This window comes from Phycodurus eques, chromosome 18 (genome assembly GCF_024500275.1).
Source record: "Phycodurus eques isolate BA_2022a chromosome 18, UOR_Pequ_1.1, whole genome shotgun sequence".
In the NCBI taxonomy this organism is placed as follows: Eukaryota; Metazoa; Chordata; class Actinopteri; order Syngnathiformes; family Syngnathidae; genus Phycodurus; species Phycodurus eques.
In genome coordinates this window covers 7,707,731-7,733,308 of record NC_084542.1, presented here as the reverse complement: position 1 = coordinate 7,733,308, position 25,578 = coordinate 7,707,731, and the positions used below count along the sequence as shown (strand labels likewise).

At 45.6% G+C, this 25,578-nt stretch overlaps 2 protein-coding genes across 6 annotated transcripts; one reads left to right on the top strand and one right to left on the bottom strand.

Annotated features, from left to right (window-relative positions):
• The first annotated feature begins 1,848 nt into the window (after positions 1 to 1,848).
• Positions 1,849 to 23,177, top strand: kidins220b (kinase D-interacting substrate 220b). 5 transcript variants are annotated; one of them, XM_061704488.1, is made up of 28 exons: positions 1,849 to 2,009; positions 2,668 to 2,823; positions 3,975 to 4,073; positions 4,911 to 5,009; positions 5,099 to 5,197; positions 5,335 to 5,433; positions 5,785 to 5,883; positions 5,968 to 6,165; positions 6,406 to 6,504; positions 6,574 to 6,672; positions 6,755 to 6,853; positions 7,247 to 7,424; positions 7,495 to 7,659; positions 8,071 to 8,250; positions 8,324 to 8,489; positions 8,610 to 8,761; positions 8,861 to 9,150; positions 10,209 to 10,349; positions 11,222 to 11,569; positions 12,643 to 12,787; positions 15,268 to 15,430; positions 15,501 to 15,679; positions 16,354 to 16,586; positions 17,186 to 17,311; positions 17,834 to 17,971; positions 20,065 to 20,163; positions 20,228 to 20,464; positions 20,594 to 23,177. In XM_061704488.1, exons 2-28 carry the CDS (start codon positions 2,692 to 2,694, stop codon positions 21,698 to 21,700), a joined length of 5,169 nt encoding a protein of 1,722 aa, XP_061560472.1. In that variant the 5' UTR covers positions 1,849 to 2,009; positions 2,668 to 2,691; the 3' UTR covers positions 21,701 to 23,177. The 5 variants fall into 5 exon arrangements, with proteins under 5 accessions (XP_061560472.1, XP_061560470.1, XP_061560475.1 ...); XM_061704486.1 differs by having other exon boundaries at positions 5,332 to 5,433; XM_061704487.1 differs by having other exon boundaries at positions 1,994 to 2,076; positions 5,332 to 5,433.
• On the bottom strand, positions 23,178 to 24,293 carry sox11b (SRY-box transcription factor 11b). The gene has a single exon (XM_061704492.1). The coding sequence runs from the start codon at positions 24,162 to 24,164 to the stop codon at positions 23,403 to 23,405; it is 762 nt and encodes a 253-aa protein (XP_061560476.1). The 5' UTR covers positions 24,165 to 24,293; the 3' UTR covers positions 23,178 to 23,402.
• Between the last annotated feature and the right edge of the window lie 1,285 nt (positions 24,294 to 25,578).

Below are 25,578 nucleotides of genomic sequence, written 5' to 3'. Positions count from 1 at the left end.
TCTGAGGTGGGCTCTCCTATATCTGGGGTTGAGGTCACCGAGGTGGTTAAAAAGCTCCTTGGTGGCAAGGTCCCCGGGGGTGGATGAGATTCACCCGGAGTTCCTAAAGGCTCTGGATGTTGTGGGGCTGACCTGGATACAAGCGGCCGAAATGAGTTTCCTCCACAGGGTGTCCGGGCTCTCCCTTAAGAGAGAGGGCGAGAAGCTCGGTCATCTGGGAGGGGCTCAGAGTACAGCCGCTGCTCCTCCGCATTGAGAGGAGCCAGATGAGGTGGCTTGGGCATCTGTTTAGGATGCCTCCAGGACGCCTCCCTGGTGAGGTGTTCCGGGCACGTCCCAAGGTGAGGAGACCCCGGGGACGACCCAGGATACGCTGGAGAGACTATGTCTCTCGGCTTGCCTGGGAACGCCTCGGGATCCCCTCGGTAGAGCTGGAGGAAATGGCTGTGGCGAGGGAAGTCTGGGCTTCCCTGCTAAAGCTAGTGCCCCCGCGACCTGACCTCGGATAAGCGGAAGACAATGGATGGATGGGCGATGTCTTAACTTCATTGGAATTGGGGTTTGTGTATATAGAGCACTGAGTGGTTCTCAACTGCTCATTTTCCAAGCAGTACAACAAGGAGATAAGAGCCACTCACATCTTTGCACTTTGACACAAACATAACAACTTAATGATTAATAACCACAAGGCAGATTGTTATTCTAGACTTCTGGGCAGCTGCGGCCAAGTCGTTAAGATCGGCGCCTGCCACTGTGGGGTCTTGGTTCCTTCTTCATTTATCGACTCAACTCAACACAATTTATAGAGTGCTTTAAAAAACAACTGCAGCAAACAGTGCTGTACATAAAAATCTAATCAAACATAAAACAAAATACAGGAATAAAGGAGGTCTGGAGCTTAATGGTCCATATTTCACTAACAAGTTGATTTCATGTATTTTTCGCTCAATAAAATGAAACGGCAGTCATTTCAAATAATATCAATCCATTTCGGAGCAATTGGTAAATAAGTCATTGCCTTTGGAACGTCCAAATTGTCACGCCCGCCCATGTCTTGGTGTGACGTCACTGGCAAAAGTGGAGACCAAATTCACTGCATAGCCGGTGTGGAAAATGGAATTGTTTGGTGTCGTGTCGTGTCGTGTGATGTTTGGAAAGTAAAACTTGTGTCTTCGGCTCAATCAAGGTTTTGCAACGAGCGAAACACTTGCCTTCAAACAACACGACATGAGCATAACAGAATTCTGAAATATGCAATATGCACGGCAGCAACTCAAAAGGCCTTCGTGTGACATTTGTGTTCAGGGTCAAAGAGTCACGTCTCGTCTCGGCAACATCATAAACACTTTCAAATGCTCCAAATTCATTTTGTAACATGATGAAGCTCCCTCCCCGACGCCTCCAGATCGAGCCACTGCGCAGCGGGTTGCCGGGTCTCAATGAGTTCAAAATAAAGAAAGACATCAAATGAGTTTGGATGTGTGGTCGGCGCGGGACGACCACCGTTACTTTGACATTTCCCATGTTGCTATTTTTCATCTCCTGCATTCCAGCATTATAGTATTTTGTAAAATACTTCACGACGCTTTAAAATTACAACACAACAATCTTTCAAAATAAAGTATCCGGTGCGCTCGGCCGTTTGGGCTTCGTGCCGAGCGACCAGAGACCAGAAGATATTCAGCAAATATTAATATTTGGAACCACATTAACTTTGGATGCACGGGAGAGGTGAATAACAGTTCGTGGTTTTACGTTGCTGAGCGACAAGTAGCGTACTGTGCTCTTACTTTGTCAGACGTAAGCGGAAATATGTTTGTGATTGCCAGTATTTGACGTGCGGCAGGCTTGTCTCCACCAAGATGGCTGCTGCTGTTGTTTGGGATGAACAAGGAGCTTGAGCTGACATACGACAGAAATCCAAAAAGACCCTCCGACATCTTCGTCGCTACCGCGCAGAACAGCCAAGAAGACCGACTGGACCCAAACCAAACGACGTGATTCTCCCGGTAAACGCGGTTGTCGCGTTCTGAAGGGCAGCAAGCATCCTTGAGCTGTTTGATTGACACCTGGCAGGTTAAAACCCGCTTCAAGACTGAGTCTCAAAATGTGCTATTATGTCAATACTTTCATTGACCTTCGCCATTTTGTTTGTGTGCTGATACGTCTAAACGTCAATGTCAATGTCACGGAGAATTTGGAAGGTTATTTCGACGACGTTGAACGCTTGCATGGACGTCATATTAGCATCAAAAATGAAATATTCCATTTTTGCTTTTGACTTTCAAATAAATAATAGCGCGGTTTTTTTATCCACATCTTGCAAATATTATTCTATTTTAATATTAATATATTTATCAGTTTACGCAACGACAGACGTTGGCGTAATGGCTCTATGCCGTGTTGCCATGGCAACAACAAAGCACGACAAATCGGCATCACTTGATGCAATAAAGCGGATTATCGTTTTTATGTGTGAATTTGATTAAAGACGTGTTGATAATAAACATCACTTAGATTATTTTTTTTTTCATTAAGAAAAGTGATGCAGTGACAGGTGGATGACGGCATCACTTCCACTCCCCCTGCAGGAGGCCGCGTTGTGTGTGTCGGATGTGCCTGCAGGGGGCAGAAGTGACAACCTGTTTTGTGTGCATTTGCCTGCAGGGGGCGTATTGAGGAAGGGCCACCATGGACACCACCACGTCCATCAAGATGACCACTCTGGCCATCCAGAAGCTGTTCGGCTACGTGGAGGAGGAGAATGTGACGGCGCTGCGAGACCATCTGGACCGCTTCAAGGAAGTGGACGGACGCAGCGACGTACGTAACGATGCTAGCGTGGTTAACGGCGTTGGCGTCACACAGGTAGTGTTACGAATATCGTGACCTATATAGTTGAGTAGGACAATTTGTAATGCTGCTGACGTGTAGTGAGTGTAGGTTGTCCGCTAATCGGTGGTGTCAAATAGGGCCTGACCGATAATGGATCATGTATAAAATAACTTATTTGATCATCTTTTAATGCTTACAACAACAAAGATACGCAGTACAAACATTTTTTATTTTTTTTAAATTTACAACAGAATCGGCCGAGTTTGTTTGAATGTCATTATCTTTGTCTTATGTTGTTAAAAAATAAATCGGCACAAATCAGCTGTTTTTTTTGTTTGTTTGTTTGTTTGGGTTTTTTTTTTCTGACTTTTGCCGGTTTGAAAAAAGGCCCCAGTGTCACACTCAATCGCACAGCTCACTTTAGGTCGCCGGCAGAGCAGGATAGACATTCATGAACAGACAAAAGAAATATTTTTGAAAGTAAATGTGAATTGAGACAGACAGTACACAGTATTTTATTATTTATACAAATATATTTATCTACTTAAACATATCTGCCAAAATGATTATACAAATTAATTAATTGACTCCCTTTATAATTGCATTGACATTTTTTTTTCTCTTAACCCCACAAATTCTTGGATAAACACAGATATACCTCCAATAACCGTTTTCGTTTGAAAAATGGTGGTTGGTTCGCCCTGCCCCCCAAAAAATTGAAAAACAATTTGCAAATAGGTGAATCGGCAAATATGCAAGCGTACGCAGTATATCAAGAAAAATGGTGCTTTTCAGTAAAAGTGTATGATAGTTTGATTGACTTAGACTAAAATACACTCAAAGGTAAACAAATACAAAAGAACCAAGTATCGTAAAGTAGTCCAATGTTCTGCCTATAATTCATATCTTTATCATTGGTAATTGTTAAGGGACTTAAGTTTATTCATTATTTATTTTTAAATTAATTGGCCTATGAATTGGTTATCAGAATTTTGGTCTGCCAAATATCAGAATGGGCAAATGGATTTTTATGCAAGGGACTTTTAATGAACCATCTAGGTGCACAATGTAAAAATGTGTGTACCGTATAGTGATGAGGGAGTAGCGAATGAGTGAGTGATTTGGTGGTGTTTTGGCAGAACGGACAGACGCCGCTGATGCTGGCCGCCGAGCAGGGGAGCCTGGACATCGTGCAGGAGCTCATCCGGCGGGGAGCCAACGTCAACCTGGACGACGTGGTGAGACAAACAAACGCAAGCTGCTGAGTGGGGGAGGAGGGGCGAGGGACTGCGTTGTGGAGCAGCGTCGTTGCCTGGCAACAAGATGAGCGCTGCGGATGGCATTCTAAATGTCTGTGTGTGTGTTAATGTGTGCATGCATGTTTGTGTGGGTTTATATGATGTGTGTTTATGTGCACGTTTTATGTGTGTGTGTGTGTGTGTGTGTGGATGGCCATGTCTTTTTGTGTGCGTGTTGTGTTGTCTTTTTTGTGTATGTTTGTGTGCATGTATTTGTGTGAATGTATTTTGCTTGTGTTTATTGTGTGTGTTCGTGTGGTTTTGTTGCATGTGTGTATAAATGTGTTTGTGTGGTTTTGTTACGTGTGTGTATAAATTTAGTGTCTTGTTTGTTGTGTGTTTCTGTATGCATGCAAATGTGTGTGCATGTGTGTGTTGTTTGTACGTTCTTGCATTTGTGTGTTTTTGTGTGGTTGTGTTGCTTGGGTGTGTGTATGTCTTTTGGGTGTGGGTGTTTGTGTGTGTTGTATCTGTGTGTTGTGACCGTGTGTTTGGGTTTGTGTCTTTTTGTGTGGTTGTATTGCATGGGTATGTGTGTATTTCGTGTGTGTTGTGTTTGTGTATGCATGCATTTGAGTTTTGAATGTGTATTGTGTGCATGTGTTTGTGTATGGCTGTGTGGTTGTGTTTCATGGGTGTGTGTGTGTGTGTGTGTTATTTGTCATTTGTTTGTGACTGCATCCATTTGTGTGTGTTTGTGTATTTTTCTGTTCATTTTCTCTGTATGCGTGTGTATGTGTATTGATGTATTTTGTGTGTGTTTATGTATGTTGTCAGGACTGCTGGTCGGCGCTGATCTCGGCCGCCAAAGAAGGTCACGTGGAGGTGGTCAAGGAGCTGCTGGAGAACAGCGCCTACATCGAGCATCGCGACGTGGTGCGTTTCCTTTCCGTCTCGGCGGCCAGTCGGGCGCCGGCAGTCCCGCGGCGACGTGCCGTCATTTCAATGTCGTGTTTGTGTGGCAGGGAGGATGGACGGCGCTTATGTGGGCCTCCTACAAAGGTCGCGTGGAGGTCACCAAGGTGCTGCTCGAGCACGGTGCCAACCCCAACACCACCGGACAGGTAGCGCACACATGTGCCAGCGGAGGGCGCTGTTGAAACCTCCGCACAGACACGCAGCAATCAAGTCAGTATCAGGTGATGTTAAAGATCTGGTGTGACCCCAAACCCTCGCCGCCCCACCCCCCTTGCGCCAGCAGTACAGCGTGTACCCCATCATATGGGCGTCCGGGCGAGGACACGCGGACGTTGTCAAACTCTTGTTGGACAGCGGCGCCAAAGTCAACTGTTCCGATAAGGTGACGATGCACGCAGCAGCCTTTTGACGCAGTTTCATGTGTGTGCATGTGTCACTGTGTGTCTCTGCGTGTGTTACTGTGTGTGTGTGTTACTGTGAATTTTACTGTATCACTTTGTGTGTGTGGATGCGTCACTGTCTGTGAATTTCTTTATGTGTGTGTGTGTTACTGTGAATGTGCACGTGTCACTGTGCGTGCATTACTGTGTGTGTATTTCACCTTGTGTCACTATGTGTGTGCACGTGTCACTGTTTCTTACGGTGTGTGTGTGTGCGTGTGTGTGTGCGGGCGTGCACGTGTTATTGTGTGTTTGTATGCGTGCGCACATATTCGTGGGTCACCGTGTGTTAGTACGGAACCACCTCTCTGATCTGGGCATCGAGGAAAGGCCATTTCGAGTGTGTCATGCACCTGCTGGAGAATGGCGCCGACGTTGACCAGGACGGGGCGGTAAGCGTCAATCGCAAGCGATCGCGACGCATGGTGACTGCGCTGCGCCCGACTGACGCCCACCTCGCGCCTCCCTCCCGACAGAACTCCATGACGGCGCTGATCGTGGCTGTGAAGGGCGGCTTCACGGATGTGGTGAAGGAGCTCCTCAAGAGGAACCCCAACGTCAACATGACGGACAAAGATGGCAACACGGCGCTGATGATCGCAGCCAAAGAAGGCTACACAGAGATTGTGCAGGACCTCCTGGACGCCGGCACCTACGTCAACATTCCCGACCGGGTAAGGCGCTGCCACACGGCTCCTGTTCCTACAATGGTGCCTTGAGAATAGGGCCCAACAAACATACGTATATATTTTTTTTTTAGGCCGATGTCGATTCCAATAGTCCGTATATTCCAATATTCGGCAGAGTAAAATACCAATGACCGATAAATGGGCCGATTTAATTAAAATAATATGTAATGTGGGTCTACTACAACTGTGACTCAGTAAGGTGTGTCTTTGCGCGTGTGCTTGCAGAGCGGCGACACGGTTCTGATCGGGGCGGTGAGGGGGGGTCACGTGGAAATCGTCAGAGCTCTGCTGCACAAATACGCCGACATCGATATTAGAGGACAGGTGAGTGCCACGCGCATGTGACCTTGATGATGCTGAAAACGATGATGGTGATGATGATCGTGTGTTCAGGAGAGTAAGACTGCGTTGTACTGGGCAGTAGAGAAAGGCAATGCCTCCATGGTGCGCGATATCCTGCAGTGCAACCCCGACACGGAGACTTGCACCAAGGTGAGACGCGCCCGAGGCCTGCGCTGCGCCGAACGATCGAACAGGAAGTCGCAGCGACGCCTGCCTCCGCTTCCTGTTTCAGGACGGCGAGACGCCGCTGATCAAAGCCACCAAGATGAGGAGCATCGAGATCGTCGAGCTGCTGCTAGACAAAGGGGCCAAGGTGTCGGCCGTCGACAAGGTCGGACAAATGCGCGCACACACACACACACAGTGACATGTTACCACACCCACACAACCGTTTCACGCATACACAGTGATGAGTGAATCCACACTCAGTGACACACACACGTACATACACACACAGATGTGCATATCCACACTCTGTGATCGTCTTTTGAAATTGGAAAACCATAAATTCAACAATTTGTTTGTTGCTTTTCAATAGATGCATGTGTTTACAATAAAGTGAATGTTACATTAGCGTGGTTTCAAAATAAAAGATATTGTCATTCATCCAGGTCGTTTCATTCTCAGTGCATCGAATCGACACCGCCAACATTCTGACTCAAACGGTCCGTGTGCAATCCATTGAACACCCTGAAAATTTCCCCGCCTGTTTTAATTTCCCCAGAAAGGAGACACGCCCCTCCACATCGCCATCCGAGGACGCAGCCGCCGATTGGCGGAACTCCTCCTGAGGAACCCCAAAGACGGCCGCCTGCTCTACCGTCCCAACAAGGCGGGCGAGACGCCATACAACATCGACTGCAGCCACCAGAAGAGCATCCTCACGCAAATCTTTGGCGCCCGTATGTGCCGCCGCCCTTACCGCCCCGCCCCCTCGCTCGCTCGCTCACAAGCGCCCGTTCCCTCGCGTAGGTCACCTGTCGCCCACCGAGTCAGACGGCGACATGCTGGGCTACGACCTGTACAGCTCGGCTCTCGCCGACATCCTCAGCGAGCCCACCATGGAGCCGCCCATCTGCGTGGGTCTCTACGCACAGTGGGGCAGCGGAAAGTCCTTCCTGCTCAAGAAGCTTGAGGGTGAGTGCGCAAACGCACACACGTGAACATGCTCACACGCACACGCAGACACATGGACAAACAATATGAATATGCAGGCAAGTGCAGACATTTTGAGGGGCAGGTGCTCAAGCCAAAAAAGGCCACCCATCACCAATAATTAAGACAAAACAGTAGTATATATTTTTATGTATTTATTTCTACAAACACCGTCAGTAATACAAGTGTTAACAATGGAGCTGAAGGGAAGCTATCGTGGCAATAAAAAGTCTACACACCCCTGTTCAAACGGCTGGATTTTGGGATATACAAATATGAGACCAAGATAAATAACTTCAAAACCTTTCTCCACCGTTAGTTAAACTATAACCGTGCAGGTCAACAAGCACACACGTGACTTCCAAAGACTGTGTGTGCTTGTGTCGTGATCAGACGAGATGAAGACGTTCGCGGGCCAGCAGATGGAGCCGCTGTTGGGTTTGTCGTGGCTGGCGGCCGTCCTTTCTCTGTTGGTTTGCGGCGCCGTGGCGCTGGTGCTGGGCTTCACCTTGGACCCCAAGTTGGCCGTGGCCGTCTCGCTCAGCCTGCTGGCGCTGCTCTACGTCTTCTTCGGTGAGTGCTGCACCGCCGCCGACATCGTCGTGCTCTTCTGCCCTTAATGGGCCTTCTTCTTTGTGGCCCGCAGTGGTGGTGTACTTTGGGGGCCGGCGTGAGGGGGACAACTGGAACTGGGCGTGGCTCCTCAGCAACCGCCTGGCCCGCCATGTCGGATACATGGAGCTTCTCCTCAAGTTGATGTTTGTTAACCCACCGGAGCTCCCGGAGCAAAGCACCCGAGCGCTACCTGTCAGGTAACGGGCATGATGATGTCATAGTTATGTCATCGATGTGATACTTATGTCAGAGTGATGTCATGACAATGGCATAATTGGCATGGTGATGTAATAGTGTAACGCCATGGCATGCTGCAGGTTTCTGTTCACCGATTATAATCGACTGTCAAGCGTCGGCGGCGAGACGTCTATGGCCGAAATGATTGCTACGCTGTCAGACGCCTGTGAGAGGGAGTTTGGATTCCTCGCAACTCGCCTCTTCAGGGTCTTCAAAACTGACGAGACACAAGGTGCACGTATGCAGACACACACACACACACACACACACACACACACACACACACACGTACGGCCGAAAACTCATGCACAACAATTTCCTGTGGGTGCAGGAAAAAGCAAGTGGAAGAAGACCTGCTGCGTGCCGTCGTTTGTGCTGTGCGCGCTGGTGACGGCGTGCTTGGTGAGCGGCATGGCGCTGATGGCCGTCTTCCGAGTGGGTGGCGACAACCACACGGTCAACGGCGTCCTGATAGCGCTGGGCAGCGTGGTGGGCGTGGCTCTCCTGCTTAACTGCCGCACGTGGTGGCGAGTCTCCGACTCTGTGCTGAACTCGCAGAGGAAGCGGCTGCATGGCGCCGCCAACAAGATGCACAAGCTCAAAAGTGAAGGCTTCATGAAGGTCAGGAGCTTTCTCTTCAAGTTAAGCCGAAGCGTGGGCGTTCACAGAAGTTGGCACATTTGCACGCAACGGAAGCAGTAGGATTTGACATCGTATTTGTCACCACAGCAAAATTCGCACATGGATGCTATACCTGAAGTATGAAGTACAGTAAACCCTCATTTGTGCAAGGGATTACATTACAGAAAACCCCGCAATAAATTAAATCGGTGATGTAGCGACCAATTATTTATTATATTACTATATGAATGAATACATTTCATGCTATACAATTCTAATATCTGATACTTTAGAGGGGCATAGTTATTTGTGCACTTGACCATCCTCACCCTCTACACAAGACATGCCTATTATGCCTATTTCATGCTCTGTGCTTTAGTGACGTGAACGACAGCCCATGCGGACATAGTGTCAACAGGCGATTTCCTACCTTAAGCGTTGGCACCGTTCCTCACACTGACGGTTGCAGCATAGGAGTCACCGAAAAGTATGATGGAAACCCAGAATTTATAGTGGTGATGTTTTTAACTACAATTCTGTCACTGTATAAAGTCAAGCTAAACATTGTACTTGCATTTGTTCCTGTCCATATTGTTATGAGTGTTTGCATTAGCTTTTATTCGGGCTAAGGTTGGTATTGGTGAATTATTTCATAAAACTGCGGCCTGTGTTTTAAACAATGTCATTTTGGTCGTGTTCTGTGTATTCTCAAGCAATTTGGTGATTTACCCAACGTATGACTTGAGATTACTCAGTGAGGTTTCTTTGTCTGTTTAGAATAAGAGCCCGCTGCCACATTAAAATCAAATAGCCAATAATGCCTACTGTATCAGAAATGTGCAGGTGAGTAATTGCACTACACTCACCTATAAAGAAAAATCCACGATGCACTGAATCTGCAAGAAGTAATCCACGATATAGCATGGGATTACTGTACTTCAATACAGGACTAACACTCACCTTGTCGCCATTTAATTTAAGGATGTGCCTTGGCAATATGGGATGGGTTTGCCGTGTTGTCTCAGGAAAGGACCGACTGAAGCAGACGTCTCTTTCAGGTTCTGAAGACCGAGGTGGAGCTCATGGCCAAGATGGCAAAAACCATCGATGGTTTCACCCAGCATCAGACTAGGTTGGCGGTGGTCATCGACAGCTTGGACTCATGTGAACAGGATAAAGTTCTGCAGATGCTCGACACGGTGAGATGACGGCACTTTTTCTAAATATTTTTGAGAGGGTAGCCCGGTCTTTTCCAACCTTTACTGCATCAAGGCACAATTTAAATAATGTACCTTATTCCATCGAGTGAAAGAGCATTTAATTGTTTTGCCTCTTACTATACGTCACTGGCATTGATGGATAAACAAATAAATAATTCAGACCATCTACGTAATATAACATACCAGAACCCCCGCTGTTCGCTTTTTATTTATTTTTTTTTATTGCCGGTCATAATAGTTTTAAACAGTGTGAGCTTCTGAAGTCTGGGAGGCGCTTCACAGCTTCATTGGCCAAAGGTACTTTTAAAAAATAATTTATTCCAAGTGCCATCACGATTCTGAACTCTACAAAGTGACCAATCCACATTTACGACTGCCGCTGCTCCACTACTATGTTTTATTTATTTTTATTTTTATTGTATCTTTACTTGTATTCCTATTTTTTAATGTGTTTATTATAGGTGTTATGTACTGTATGCAAATATCTGCATTTTAATGATGTTTGTCATATACTTGGTGAGCCAAACACAATTTTCCACCTCAGTGGACAATAAAGAATTATTCTGTTCTGAAACATAAACTTACCCTAAACTATGATGAAAATACTTCATATCCATTCAAACCCATCTTACAATATTACCCTTAAAAATAAATGTCTTACACATAATTAGATTTTCTTTAAATGCGAGGACGCTGCGATGTATGTTGCCTTCATAATAGGCGGGAGTTTACTGTATATAAAAATTTCCTGCAGCACACCAGTTGGATGATCGCTCAGCACCGTGGTTAGGAATCACAAGAGTAGGCAGCAAGAATTCACCGCATATTAAACGGTGTCCGTGGTCCCGCAGGTGAGAGTCCTGTTCTCCAAAGGTCCCTTCATCTCCATCTTCGCCAGCGACCCACACATCATCATCAAGGCCATCAACCAGAACCTCAACACCGTCCTGCGGGACTTTGTCAATGGACACGACTACATGAGGAACATCGTCCACTTGCCTGTCTTCCTCAACAGCAGAGGCCTGTCCACTGCCAGGAAGATGGGTGGTGCCGGCACCGGCACCACTGGCGTGCCCGCCAACGGGGACGCAGCCAACGCTGAGGGTGGAGGATGGCATGAGGAGCTGGACAGGAAGTTGTCGCAGCACAGCTTGGGAGAACTCACTAAGTTTGGCAGCAAGACCACCCTCAGCCGCCGGGTAAGGTTTTTACGGGTAATCAAGATGAACAAAAACTAAAATTTAAAAAAATATATTTTCATTAACAAAATATAAACGAATGTTTACGATAAAACCATCTGAACTGAAACGGAACGGCCACACTATCTGCATCTAACCTTTGGCCCAATGCAAACCGTGCGACATAGCCGAACCCGACTGGAATGGACCATCGCGAAAAAATGACAGTTGGCGACTCGCACCTGCACATTGAACAATTTAGCCTTGCACGTCTACCGACGTGCTGCGACGAAGACTGCGACTCCGGATCGAGTTTTGAGGCGCCACACACAGTATATTGGACTTTTTCACTTTTGTTAAACGATAAAAACAGCGTGATTGTCAAGGAAGAAGCAGAAGAAGCCGATATCGCCCATATCAGAAACTGCCACTGATGGGGTGGCCAATATTATACTTGGTTGATATTAGCGCTTTTGATTTTTTATTGTATTTTATTTTATTTTTTTTAATATACATTACAACATAAAACAAACATAATCTGCCGTTTTTTTTGTTTTTTTTTTGTCGATTTTTTTCTATGTTGTAAGTTAAATAAATACTAAAGCACAAAGTATTGTAAAACCGTCAAATGTTCTGCCTGAAATTCATATCTTTATTGTTGTAAACATTAAGGGACCCAAAAAAAAGTTATTTTATTCGTTACATATTTTTTTAAATTAATCGGCCGATTAATCGGTTTTTGGAACTTTATTCTGCCAAATATAAGAATTGGCTTTGGTCTCAAGAAGTCCATGTCAGTCAGGCCCTAGTTTTTATTACACAATACTTATTGTGACCTGACAAACACCCCATGTTACAAAAATAAAACTATGAAAAACTACTAAAACTTAAGAATTTTAAAAAATAATAAAATGATAAAAACTATCTGCTTAAAAATATTTAAAACTAACTGAATTTGAACAGCAACATTTTAAAATGAAATAAAAACAAATATATGTCAAAATGAAATAAAAACTCAAACAGGAAAAATCCTAAACGATTCTAATCTCGGTACATGCATATGAGACTAGTCTGATGTGTGCCCATGTGTGCAGGACACGTACCGGCGGCGCCAAGTGCAGCGCTCGGTGACTCGCCAGATGTCGTTTGACTTGTCCAAGCTGATGGTGACTGAAGACTGGTTCACGGACATCAGTCCCCAGAGCATGAGGAGGCTCCTCAACATCGTCTCCGTCACCGGTCAGTGGCAGATTGAGCTGATTAGTTGCTTCATGTCACTCGCGTCCTTCATGTAACCAGAAATCCATACATGGGTCATTTTCATATAATTTGATTAATAATGATAAAGACGTGTCAAATAATACACTACAAAGATTGGATATTTAATGTTCAAACTGATCAACTTTATTGTTTTTAGCAAATAATCATTAACTTAGAATTTTATGGCTGCAACACGTTCCAAAAAAAGCTGGTACAGGGTCATGTTTACCACTGTGTTACATCACCTTTTCTTTTAACATCCATCCATCCATCCATCCATTTTCTGAGCCGCTTCTCCTCTCTAGGGTCGCGGGGGTGCTGGAGCCTATCCCAGCTGTCATCGGGCAGGAGGCGGGGTACACCCTGAACTGGTTGCCAGCCAATCGCAGGGCACATAGGAACAAACAACCATTCGCACTCACAGTCATGCCTACGGGCAATTTAGAGTCTCCAATTCATGCATGTTTTTGGGATGTGGGAGGAAACCGGAGTGCCCGGAGAAAACCCACGCAGGCACGGGGAGAACATGCAAACTCCACACAGGCGGGGCCTAGGATTTGAACCCCGGTTCTCAGAACTGTGTGGCTGACGCTCTAACCAGTCGGCCACCGTGCCGCCTTTCTTTTAACAACATTCAATAAACGTTTGGGACCTGAGGACACTAATTGTTGAAGCTTTGTAGGTGTAATTCTTTCCTATTCTTGCTTGATGTACAGCTTCAGCTGTTCAACAGTCCGGGGGTCTCCGTTGTCGTATTTTACACTTCATAATGCCCCACACATTTTCAATGGGAGACAGGTCTGGACTGCAGGCAGGCCAGTCAAGTACCTGCACTCATTTACTACGAAGCCACGCTGTTGTAACACGTGCAGAATGTGGTTTGGCATTGTCTTGCTGAAATAAGATAGGGTGTCCATGAAAAAGACATGGCCTGGATGGCAGCAAATGTTTTACCAAAACCTGCATTAACCTTTAAGCATTAACGGTGCCTTCACAGATGTGTAAGTTACCCAGGCCATTGGCACGAACACAGCACCATACCATCACAGATGCTGGCTTTTGAACTTTGCCTCCATAACAGTCCGGATGGTTCCTCTCCTCTTTGACGTCCACAATTTCCAAAAACAACTTGAAATGTGGACTCGTCGGACCACAGAACACTTTTCCACTTTGCATCAGTCCATCTTAGATGAGCTCGGGCCCAGAGAAGCCGGCGGCGTTTATGGGTGTTGTTGATAAATGGCTTTTGCTTTGCATTTTCTGAAGTGTTCCTCAGCCCATGTGGTGATATCCTTTACACATTGAGGTCGGTTTATGATGCAGTGCCGCCTGAGGGATCGAAGGTCACGGGCATTCAATGTTGGTTTTCGGCCTTGCCGCTTACATGCAGTGATTTCTCCAGATTCTCTGAACCTTTTGATGATATTATGGACCGCAGATGATGAAATCCCTAAATTTCTTGCAATTGTACGTTGAGGAACATTGTCCTTAAACTGTTATGACTATTTTCTCACGCAGAGGTGAACCTCGCTCCATCTTGTCTTGTGAATGAGCAATTCGGGGAAGCTCCTTTTATACCCAATCATGGCACCCACCTGTTCCCAATTAGCCTGTTCACCTGTGGGTTGTTCCAAACAGGTGTCTGATGAGCATTCCTCAACTTTCTTAGTCTTTTTTGCCACCTGTCCCAGCTTTTTTGGAACGTGTTGCAGCTATAAAGTGACAAGTTAATGATTATTTGCTAAAAACAATCAAGTTCATCAGTTTCAACATATATCTTCTCAGTTTGAACAATATCCTGTCTTTGTAGTGTATTCAATTAAATATAGGTTGAACATGATTTGCAAATCATTGTATTCTGTTTTTATTTATGTTTAACACAACGTCCCAACTTCATTGGAATTGGGGTTGTAAGAGAACCAAAAAAGGAACTCTGAAGACAAGATGCAAATGTGTTAGTTTCCATGGGAAAGGCATCATAAGTAATAGGATAAAAATCCTATATATATATCCAATAATGTAATTAACATCTTCAGAAAACTTTTTGCAAATCATGAAACCTTTCAGACACCTAAAAGTAAAGACATTTTGACATTAAAAGTTAAAAGAAAATTAGTTTTTTTTAAATTATTATTTTTTTAAACAAATATGACCTTTTGACGCATAACAACTGTCAAGAATTCAAATACTGATATCAGTAAGATTAATTGCCTTTCAAGAGGAAATTCAGTGGGCCATGTCACCGTTATTGATCATATTCTATTAAAATTACCCATGTATCATCAACTATAGCATGTGGCTCACATTGCCTTTGTGCTCGCAAGAGTTGTTGTTTTAATTTATTGCCAAACAAAAACCTTTTGACAGCCCCAATGGCATGTTTTTAAGGGGCGTAAGTTAAGTTTAGTTTTTAGCCTCAATTCGCTCACACCAATCAGATCCGGTTTAACTGCGCGCAGGCCGTCTGCTGAGAGCCAATCAGATCTCGTTCAACTGGGACCGTCTGGCCTCGTGGATCAACCTGACGGAGCAGTGGCCCTACAGGACGTCCTGGCTCATCCTCTTCCTGGAGGAGAGCGACGGCGTTCCCGACCAGGCCACCCTCAAGAACATTTACGAGAGGTGAGCGGTTGCTGCTGGAACGGATCGCTCGGGCCCGCGACGGGTCAAAGGTGACGTTTGTCTTTGTCAGGGTGCTGAGAAACATCCCGACCACCAAAGACGTGGAACCTCTGCTGGAAATCGACGGGGACGTTCGCAGCTTTGAGGTGTTTCTGTCCTCGCGGACGCCCGTTCTCACCGCCAGGGACATACGCACCTTCCTGCCCTGCACCGTCAACCTCGACCCCAAACTGCGAGAAATCATTGCTGGTACCTTCACACCACCTTCTGTGCATCCGTCACCTTCCTTTTCTACATGCTTCTGTCGTCATCCACATTTTTCTTCTCTACTTCTTTTTGTATGTCCTTCACCTTCCTTCTCTACAGCCTTCTCTCCCTCCTTCACTGCCTTCCTACTCTATATCCTTCCCCGCTTTCCTTCTCTACATACTTCTCTTGCCATCTCCATTTTCTTTTCTACATCTTAATCCATCGTCCTTTGTTTATTCCGTCCTTGTCTACATCATTCGTTCTCTACATCCTCCTCCTTCATCTTTCTTTACGTCCTTCTCTGCATCCCTATTCATGTCCTTCTGGAGATCCTTTTCTACCTTCTGTCATCCACATTTTCTTCTCTACATCCTTTTCACTCAGCATTCCTTGTTTTCATTCATCTTTAAGTCCTTCTACATCCTTTCATGTCATCCATTTCCTTTCCGTATCTTCTTTCCACCCATTCTTTCTTCTCTACATCCTCCTTCATGCCCTTCCTTCCCTACATCCTCTACTCCTTCCTGTCTCCTTCTGTGCATACTTATCACTCATCCTTGTATATGTCCTTTTCTGCATCTTTTTTACTTCTCTACATTTTTCTTTATTTCCTCATGCTGCCATCCTGTTGTTTGCACTCCTTGTCCTCACACGCTTCCTCGTATCGTACCCAGATGTGCGTGCGGCCCGTGAGCAGGTGAACCTGGGCGCCGTGGGTTACCCGACCGTGCAGGAGGTCCAGCCCCGGCCCACCTCCATGTACAGTCAGGTGTCGTCGGCGTGCTCGCCGTCCGCCTCTTTCAGCGGACCCTTCAACCTGCCGGCGGGGGCCGTGGTCTCGCCTGCACCGCCTCACAGTAGCTACTACAGCGGCATGTCCGGACCCCAGCACCCCTTCTACAACAGGGTGAGTTTTAGGCTCGTGCCCTATATGGTAGCAACCTGATGACTGGCTGCCATTTTTGCGGAGTTTTCTAAAAAATATGGAATGAGCACTTCAAACAAACGTCTCTAAATTCGAATATAACCAATGAATTCAGAAAAAAAATATTGATTACTAAAGGACATGACCTATTCTCGGCCCACACTGCTCTTCTAACAACAACATTCTCAATTTGCGCAATTTAAGTCGAGTTTTCAAGGCAACAGACACCGTTTGAAACATCACAGTAATTTGGACATGTCGACTCGGAGAACCCCTCAGAATTTCAGCCCTACAAGCTTATTGGTGGATATTTTCAATTCAAACTTGGTGGTTAGCTAGCTAGCAATGCCTAAACCCCGAAAATGCATCTTCCCTTCGGATAATCCGCTGGTGTGGCAACTCTAGAGTGCCTTGTTGTCAGCTGTGAGTATGCACGTGTGCATGATGAGAAGGTGGAAGAGCGAGGAAAGGGGAAAAAAGTCAAGACGCGGCGGGCAGTGTGAGGACAGCCCTTGCTTCCCATCCATCGTTTGTCACGTTCATGTTTCATTTGTGTTGTGTTCATTTTCTTTCTGCCTCAGCCATATTTCCCTCACCACCACCATCACCTTCACCAGCCGCCACGCCCCCTGGTGGCGGCCTACCCATCACACCTCCTTCCTCGCATGCTCGCTAAGAGCGCAGCCCCCCGCGACGCCTCTGCAAGTGTAAGTACCACCACGTTCAGCCTCAGTGAGTCTCATCCTACGTTGGCAACATTTCCTCGCTTTCATCTATCACAAACATCTCATACGTAGGGGTTAGAACCATAGACTTATAGACATAGACACTGGCTTGAGCGCTGAGGGCTTGATGATGATGATCCCGTGTTTAGTCCTACTTTGGCGAAACAGTAGTTTTTTGTTGTTGTTGTTTCCATTGTTACGGCCGACAGTGACCGTTCGTTGTGTCAATTAAAGAGATGATACAATACAATAAATACTATAAAAACCGTTAACAGTATTTTGCCACAAAAATCCCCAAAATTATTTTCTGACTTTTTTTTTTTTCCACTTTACAGAAAAAATTAAAAGTACACGACACCAAACAAGGCATCTACTAATATACCTGTATGTCTATGGTTAGGAACATCTCGAATCCCTTCAAAAAGCGTTCCTGGGGGTCACATGACTAAAGGTGTCGCCATAGAGACGACTTTAACAAATAACAAGCCGTTGTGTCACCCTCAGGGCTCCGCGTCTGTGGTTTCGGCGTCCCCGGCCATCCTCCTAAGCGCCATGACAACGGACGGTGTGTGCGAGCGCGTCAGACAACTCCAGGGCATCGACCACAGCATGTTGGTTGCTTACACCGCCACCATCAGGAAGGTGAGCCACGCACGTCATCGTCGGGCTGCACCATTATGGCCAAATTGATAAACATGATTATTTGGACCAATATTTTAATCAGTATTATTAATCACAATTATTTCTCATGCTCAGGAAATCATCTGTATTTGTATTGCACTACTTTTCAACAAACAATATGTAAACATGTTTTCAGTACAAAATGAAAGTTTAAATAACAATACATGATACAAGATGGAAATGTATTCAACAGTTTCTAATTTACCAAGCGCTATACTGAATAAATATGCTACTGCAGAGTGCAATCACAAAGTGCAACTCCATAGAAGCAGATGCAGTTATGTAAGCTAAACTAAACCAGAAAAATGAGGCTTCAAGCGCTGACTTCTCATTCAGTCGGGGTAACAAACTGCAAAGAACTTGACAGTTGTGATTCCCCCCTCTGTTAATTCCCGGCGTTTTTCACTGCGGTTAGGCCAGCCTCCAGTCGAAGTCAAGCCAGCCGCCACAATGATTGTTCATACCATGCATTAGTAATGTCCATCATCAGGCGGGGCGGCATTAGCAATGCATAGTATGAACATTTGTTGTGGCGGCTGGCTTGACTTTTTCTTTTCTACAGGAGACCGGCCTGAATGCTGTTGTTTTTCATAAGATGTCGGTATTGCCACTTTGAAGAAATAATTGCACAAAGGAATCACGCATTTCTTCTCTAGTACATTAACTATTTCTCTGCCATCAGAGATTTTCCCTGCAGGGCTCTCTGCCACTTTACATAGGACTTACTAACGTCACTCGCCTGGAATAAAAACATAGATTAAACTAGTTTAATTGTGGAAGCCAAAATCCATGATCACGATTAAAATTCAATAAATTCTGCAGCCCTACGTCATTGTGATCAACATTGTTCTTATTCTTGATCAGGGGTGTCAAACCTACGGCCCGCGGGCCAGAACAGGCCCGTCAGGGGGTCTAATCTGGCCCGTGAGGATAGAGAAAACATAATTGCATTTTTTTCAATAAAAGTAACTTGTTGCTAATTTTGTCCACTGGAGGGTGCACTGATGACCACGTAACAAACCACTTATCACTTAAATGACATTGTGAAAATTGGGTGCTACTCACGATTTGACACCTGGTACTTTTGAAAACAAAAAGATGTCAAGTTTCAGGCGCAAAGTAAGCCTATGCCACCTTTCCACTGTCAAGAATACAGTTTTGTGAAAATGAATATCTCCTTTAGACAGATTTCAAGACACTGAATATAGCAAAATATCAGTCAATAGCTTCAGTTCAAAAGAAGTTGGTTGGGTGCAAGCCTTTTGGGTGTTTTTTTTCATGCACTGCCACGACTTGTATTTGTGTGTGTATGTGTGTGTATATATATATATATATATATATATATATATATATATATATATATATATATATATATATATATATATATATATATATATATGTATATATATGTGTGTATATATGTATATGTGTATATATGTATATGTGTATATATGTATATATGTATGTATATGTGTGTATATATGTATATGTGTATATATGTATATATATATATGTGTATATATGTATATATATATATGTATATGTGTATATATATATATGTATATATATATGTATATGTATACATATATGTATATGTGTATATATATACATATATATATATATATATGTATATATATACATATATGTATATATGTATATATATATGTATATATATACATATATATATACATATATAGATCCACTTTTATCTGTAAGTTGCATGAATAAATGAAAAGAACTGATTCATAATGTTGAAATTGATCTCATTTTTGTTAAGAAATAGATTCCCCATGATTTGGAACAAGATAATCAATAAATGTGAATGTTTTCAAAATGTACAGGTACTTGTAATTATTTGCACCAAATTAATGGGAACAATTTGTAAATTTCTCATTACTTATAGCTTTTTCAGCCACAAATATACTTGTCAGGACTGGTTGAGATCAAATTGGGGTGAATGTGACCTCTGACCTAAAATGAGTTTGACTCCTGTAAATCTTCATCTTTATGATGTTCTTGAGGTCCGTGATCTTCATTGTGTTCTTGCTGTTTAGGCCAACGTGAACGGCCGAGTCCTGTCGCAGTGCAACTTGGACGAGCTGAAGAAGGAAATGAACATGAACTTTGGAGACTGGCAGCTCTTCCGAGCCAGCGTGAGTGTGCCGCTCAAACACTCGCCACACTAACAGGTCCTGACCTCACTTCCTGTCCTCACAGGTGCTGGAAATGCGTCAGGTGGAGAGTCAGGTGCTGTACGAGGAGGCTGCCAGCGAGCAAGGCAGCGTAGCGGGGGTCCATCCTGAGGTGGGCCGGCGGGCTACGGCACCGCCCCGTACCGGCAACGCCCCCAGCGACATGTCCCCTATGTACAGCTTCACTCTGAGCTTCGATGACCTCAGCACAATTGGCTTGGACGAGCAGCCGCCACCCAGATATGCCAACGCGCAATGGATGGTCAGGAAACTTTCCAATGAGTTGAACTATTCTGATGTAACGTTGGCTGCAGGCTCAGTGCTAACTAGTCGGGGACACATCTTTCTGTCATGTGACCATGCTGGTTTGCGTTTGTTTGTGTGTCCCCAGGGCGGCCCCCAGCGTACCGGCAGCATCACGAGCCTCAATTCGCAGGAATCCAGCAACGACATCGCCAAACTGACGGATAAGCAGCAGGCCGAGTACCGATGCGCCTACCAGGAGTACATCGCCCAGATGGCCCAGCTGGAGGGTGGCGGCGATAAACTGGTCCAGCCCCAGCCTGGACATTTCATGACGCCATCTTTAGACCAGGGCACCAAGGATGGTGCCGAGCAAGACGGGCGCAAGGCCTTCGCGAGTAAGAGGGGTGGCGGTAAAGCGCCGTCCGACAACACCGACAGTGGCGAAGCACTGGATCCTATCACCGAAGAAGATGAAAAAGGAGACCATGGCTCCTCCAAGTTCTTACTGGCCCGCAAGACCTCAGCAGACCGAGGCAGCCTTTTCCCAGGTACCAAGGCAGGTGGTGGTGGCAGTCTGCGCTACCAGAAGCTAACCAGCGATGACGAGGAATCCGAGGAGTCCGACACCCTGTTGCTGAAAGACGGGAAGGCGGCGGCTGAGGCCAAAGTGGCCGGCTGCTCCCTGGCCCTGAAGGGGAAGGATTACTTGTCAGATGCCACGTTGGACAAGAAGGACTCGTCCGACTCGGGCGTGCGCTCCAACGAGAGCTCGCCCAACCATTCGCTGCAGGATGAGGAAGCTGACCTGTCGCAGACGGAACGCGCCGACTTGATCCAGCTAAACGAGGACGGCACCGCCCGGAAGCGAGGCCCCCCCGCAGCCCTCCCCGCCGCCCTCCAGGACCCCACCGAGACCCGCATGTCCATCTGCAGCCCTGAGGAGACCTGGCCCGCTGCCAAGACCTGGAACCTAAACCGCACACCGAGCAGCGTCACCCTCAACAACAACACCAACGCTCAGCAAGGGGAGCACCCTTGCCAGACGCCGCACACCAACACCGCCTCCCCCGCCAGCGACGCCATCATCCCGCCCACGTCCAGCACCACCACCACCACCCGGCCGGGCCCCAACAACGAGAACGTGCGGGTAGTCCACCTGAAGAGGGGCCTGAAGCCAGGAGATCCTCCGGAGGTGTGCACCCTGGCAGCCGATGTTGTCACCTTCGGAGAGGAGCGGGAGAGCATCCTGTGACCAATGGCAAACCTGCAGCATCATGTGACTCATGATTAGGGTTGCAAAATTTTAGGAATTTTCAAAGTTGGGAACTTTCCATGGGAATAATCATGAATTTACAAAATTGAACGTTGGCTCTCAAGAAGGAACTGAAATACAGTGGACCCCGCTATCCGCGGGGGATAAGGACATTGCCTCACCGTGTATAGAGAAAATCTGCGAATAATTGACGCTCATTATAATTGCCATGAAAAAAACCCACTTTTTTCTTCTGAAAAATGTGAATATAGCAGTGGATTAGGAAAAAAATACCACAAATAATGGGATAATTTCCCACTAAAATCTGCAAATTGCTGAATCGCTGACCCGTGACTATGCGGGTGATCCACTGTAAAGTTGGGGGGGGGGGGGGGATACATTGGACATAATCCAGACTAAAACAAGCAGATTGCCTGCAAGTACAGTTGTGGTACCTGGATTTTCGGGTGCCCCGACTTGCGTTTTTCAAGTTACGAGCTTTCGCCAGGTCGATATTTTTTAGCTTTGTGCTCTGAGCCAAAATTTGCGTTGCGCATGAGTTTTAAAAAAAAAATTAAAAAAAATTGCAATTAAGGTTCTGTAATTCGTGTGTGGGCAAGGAGAGGCAAGGTTTTGTATGCATGTTATATTTATGCTTGAATGTGATACCAGGCTTCATTTTACCCTAAATTCTCATAGCTTCCCATGGAGAGTTTTCAATTTGGATTATTTCCAAAATTCCCCAGCTCAACGTTCTGTAAATGTTCCACACCTCTGCAACCCTTCTCATGTTTGGTGTTTTTGTGTGTAGACGTGAGCTAACTTGTTGTGACACCAAATTCGTGCTTGATGTTGTTTATGTCAGCGGTCCCCAACCCCCATGCCCGGTCCATGGACCATTTGGTACTGCACATCAAGACTGAACAAAAAAATGATTGATCATCAGTCTGAAAATTTATATTTTGAAAATCTGCACCTTGGTGCACGTCAAACTGCTCGTCTTGGCGCTGGTAGAAAAAAGATGACTGCCAAAAAGAAAAATTACTCTAAAATGGGAACGTCCCATTAATTACAACTACATTTAGTGTAAAGATGCCGATCTGGCAAAGTATTGCTTCACGTGAAACTGGGCCATGGTGCAAAAAAAAGGTAGGGGGTTTAGATGTTTTATGAAAATTGTTGTTTTAAAACCTAAGGTCAACATGTGCTGAAACTTGATGTTTACAAACATTTGGGATTAACAGGCAGTCTGCCCAATGTCGTGTTCCCTTCACTTTAGCCCCGCCCTCTGTGACTTGATGGATGTGATGAACAACTCAAGATCTTACTGACATAACCAATAAGTATTTCTAAAATGTCAATGTTAGCAACTAATGAAGTACAGTATCAGTATAATGTGCATGTCATGAAGTAGAAAAAAAAGGTGCATGAAGATGTGACGTATTTAAGAATAAAAATGAGATTGAGTTGCATCCGATTTATTCTTCTGTCACACGTTTTTCAAATTTCACAAGACGGAACAGAAAATCTTATTTGTCACGTGACCAACAGAAAACCTCGCAGCACTAAAATCAAACTGCAACAAGTGCGTGAAAATCATCGGAAAATAAATGTTCTTTTGTTTAAAAAGGAGCAAAGAAAAGTCCCAAGTCCAGGTGAAAAGGAAAACTGAGGTAAAACCGTCATTTTCGGCACTTTCGGCTCAGTAGGTGAACAGAAGGTCCGAGAAGTCTCCGGTTATCATCCGGCTCAGTTCGGGCGTGCAGTGGTCCGGAAACTCGAAGTGAGAGCCGCGGCCCCGCTCAGTACCGCTCAGGTCCAAGTCTTTGTCCACTAGAGACAGGCTCAGGTTGCCCGGTTCCGAGGGGGCGGGGCTGGTTGGGAACGGGTCCTGCTGGTCGCGCTCCAGGTCGTCTCCACAGCACGACGAATTGGACCCAGAAGACGAGGACGACGACGAAGAGGCCAGGTACAAGGTTCCGGTGGCCTGGCGCGTCATGTTCTTTAAGCTGTAGAAGAGCCGAACCGAATCTTCTTCCGGTTCTGCGGCAGTTTCGTCGTCGTCCGAGTCGTTGAAGTCCCGCTTGAGCACGAAGCGGCACCTCGGCCTCGGCCTCTGCCTCTGCCGCTGCTGCGGGTTCGACCGCTTGCTGGCTCCTCGGCCGCTCTTGTCGGCGGCCTCGCCCGTCTTGGTCTTCTTCCTGGGCCGGTACTTGTAGTCCGGGTGGTCGGCCATGTGCTGTAGGCGCAGCCGCTCAGCCTCGCGGATGAACGGACCCTTCTCGGACTTGTCCAGCGACTTCCACCTCTTGCCGAGCCGCTTGGAGATCTCGGCGTTGTGCACTTCGGGCGACTGCTGCATGATCTTCCTGCGCTCCATTTTGGACCAAACCATGAAGGCGTTCATGGGCCGTTTAACGTGAGACGCCGCTTTTTGCTGCTGCTGCTGCTGCTGCTTCAGCATGGTGGCCAGCCTATGTCACCTCCGACTGCCACGCTTTTCAACCAGCCGGCCCGGTTCCGTTTCGCGTGGCCGACACAGCGAACGAGCGAGCGTGGAGCTCGTGAGTTACCACCTCAGACAAACCGCCCGGCCGGCGTCTTCTTAACGCACCGGTAAGTGAGCGCCACCGTGCTGCCGTCGGCTAATCGCAGCACGTCTTACTGTACGACCGCCCGCCTTTTTGGTGTCTCGGCCAATCGCAGCGCAGCTTTTTTTTTTAGTTTCCTTCCCGCCTTTGTCGCTTTCACAGCCAATCATAGCCAGTGCCCGCCCAATACATTTTCTGCCACTTTTCAATGGGAATTGTTTTTTTATTTCGTTGAATTGAAATCCTTCAGATCAAAAGTCACCGAGTGACAAATTATACCAATAATGTTCTATATTAACATTAAATGTTTGTTGCTTTATGACACTTTTTATATCATTTGCTTCCATGATGCTTAAATTCGAAGCTGAATAATAGAATTCATATAAAATGCTTTTAAAAATTGAAATGCTTTTAAAAATTGTGATTATTCACAATTGTAAAGTGCCCCCCTTTGTTTCAGTGTTTAACTTTCATGATTTATAATTGTTCTTTGGTTTTGTCTTTTTCTTTAAGTGAAGGGAGACTGGCAAAGTAAGAATTTAATTGCTCAGTGTTACTGTTGTGTTTTTCCTGTGCACATGACAAATATTTTGAAAGTTGAATCTTGAATATGATCTGTGGAGGCTCAAGTTGCAGTAAAATCAAACATTTTACATTTTAAGTGTCAGTAGTACACAAAATGAAATTTAAACTTCACCAATCTGAAATTGGACCAAAATGTTGAGGGGTAAAAAAATTGTTGGAATTGCCTGAAGTTTTCTTTGGCTATTTTTGCCTGACACTGATTCCCAAAAGAAAGTGTCACTCAACGCGAATTGTTACTATAATCAGGAAGTGGCGTCACATTCAAAGCAGTAAGACTCCAAAATAATCAAAAGTTGATATGCGTCCATTCTTTTATAGACTGCACTTTTTAAGTATCTGAACTTCTACCTAAAGTCGCACCGAAGTCATGTTCGTGTTTTGTTTCTGGATGCATTAAATGTGAAGGTAAGTTCTGAAAACGTGAAACGAAGACTGACAACAATTTAGCACTGAATTCTTGAAATATAGCTTAAATCTCTTTGTCAACGTCTCGGCGGGCTGGATTTTTTTGGGGGAGGGCTAAAACGGGCTCAAACACTTGAACACACAACGTACCAGCGAACGTATTTGATTAACAGGTGAAGGGCTGTCTCCAGTGCCCTCAACAGAAACACCCACACAGTCCTGCAGCTCGAGGGCAGCCCTTATTTTTCATGATTTCAGATCCTTACTTTACATACATGGAGATTTTTTTTAAAAATT

What these genes read in the sequence shown, in the direction of transcription:
- kidins220b (XM_061704486.1), top strand. Translation starts at nt 2,692, where the DNA reads ATGGACACCACCACGTCCATCAAGATGACCACTCTGGCCATCCAGAAG. An exon ending in AGGTGTCGGCCGTCGACAAG is followed by an intron (nt 6,854 to 7,246) that starts GTCGGACAAATG and finishes TAATTTCCCCAG; the next exon opens with AAAGGAGACACGCCCCTCCA. An exon ending in GCTGCTCTACGTCTTCTTCG is followed by an intron (nt 8,251 to 8,323) that starts GTGAGTGCTGCA and finishes TGTGGCCCGCAG; the next exon opens with TGGTGGTGTACTTTGGGGGC.
- sox11b (XM_061704492.1), bottom strand. Translation starts at nt 24,164, where the DNA reads ATGCTGAAGCAGCAGCAGCAGCAGCAGCAAAAAGCGGCGTCTCACGTT.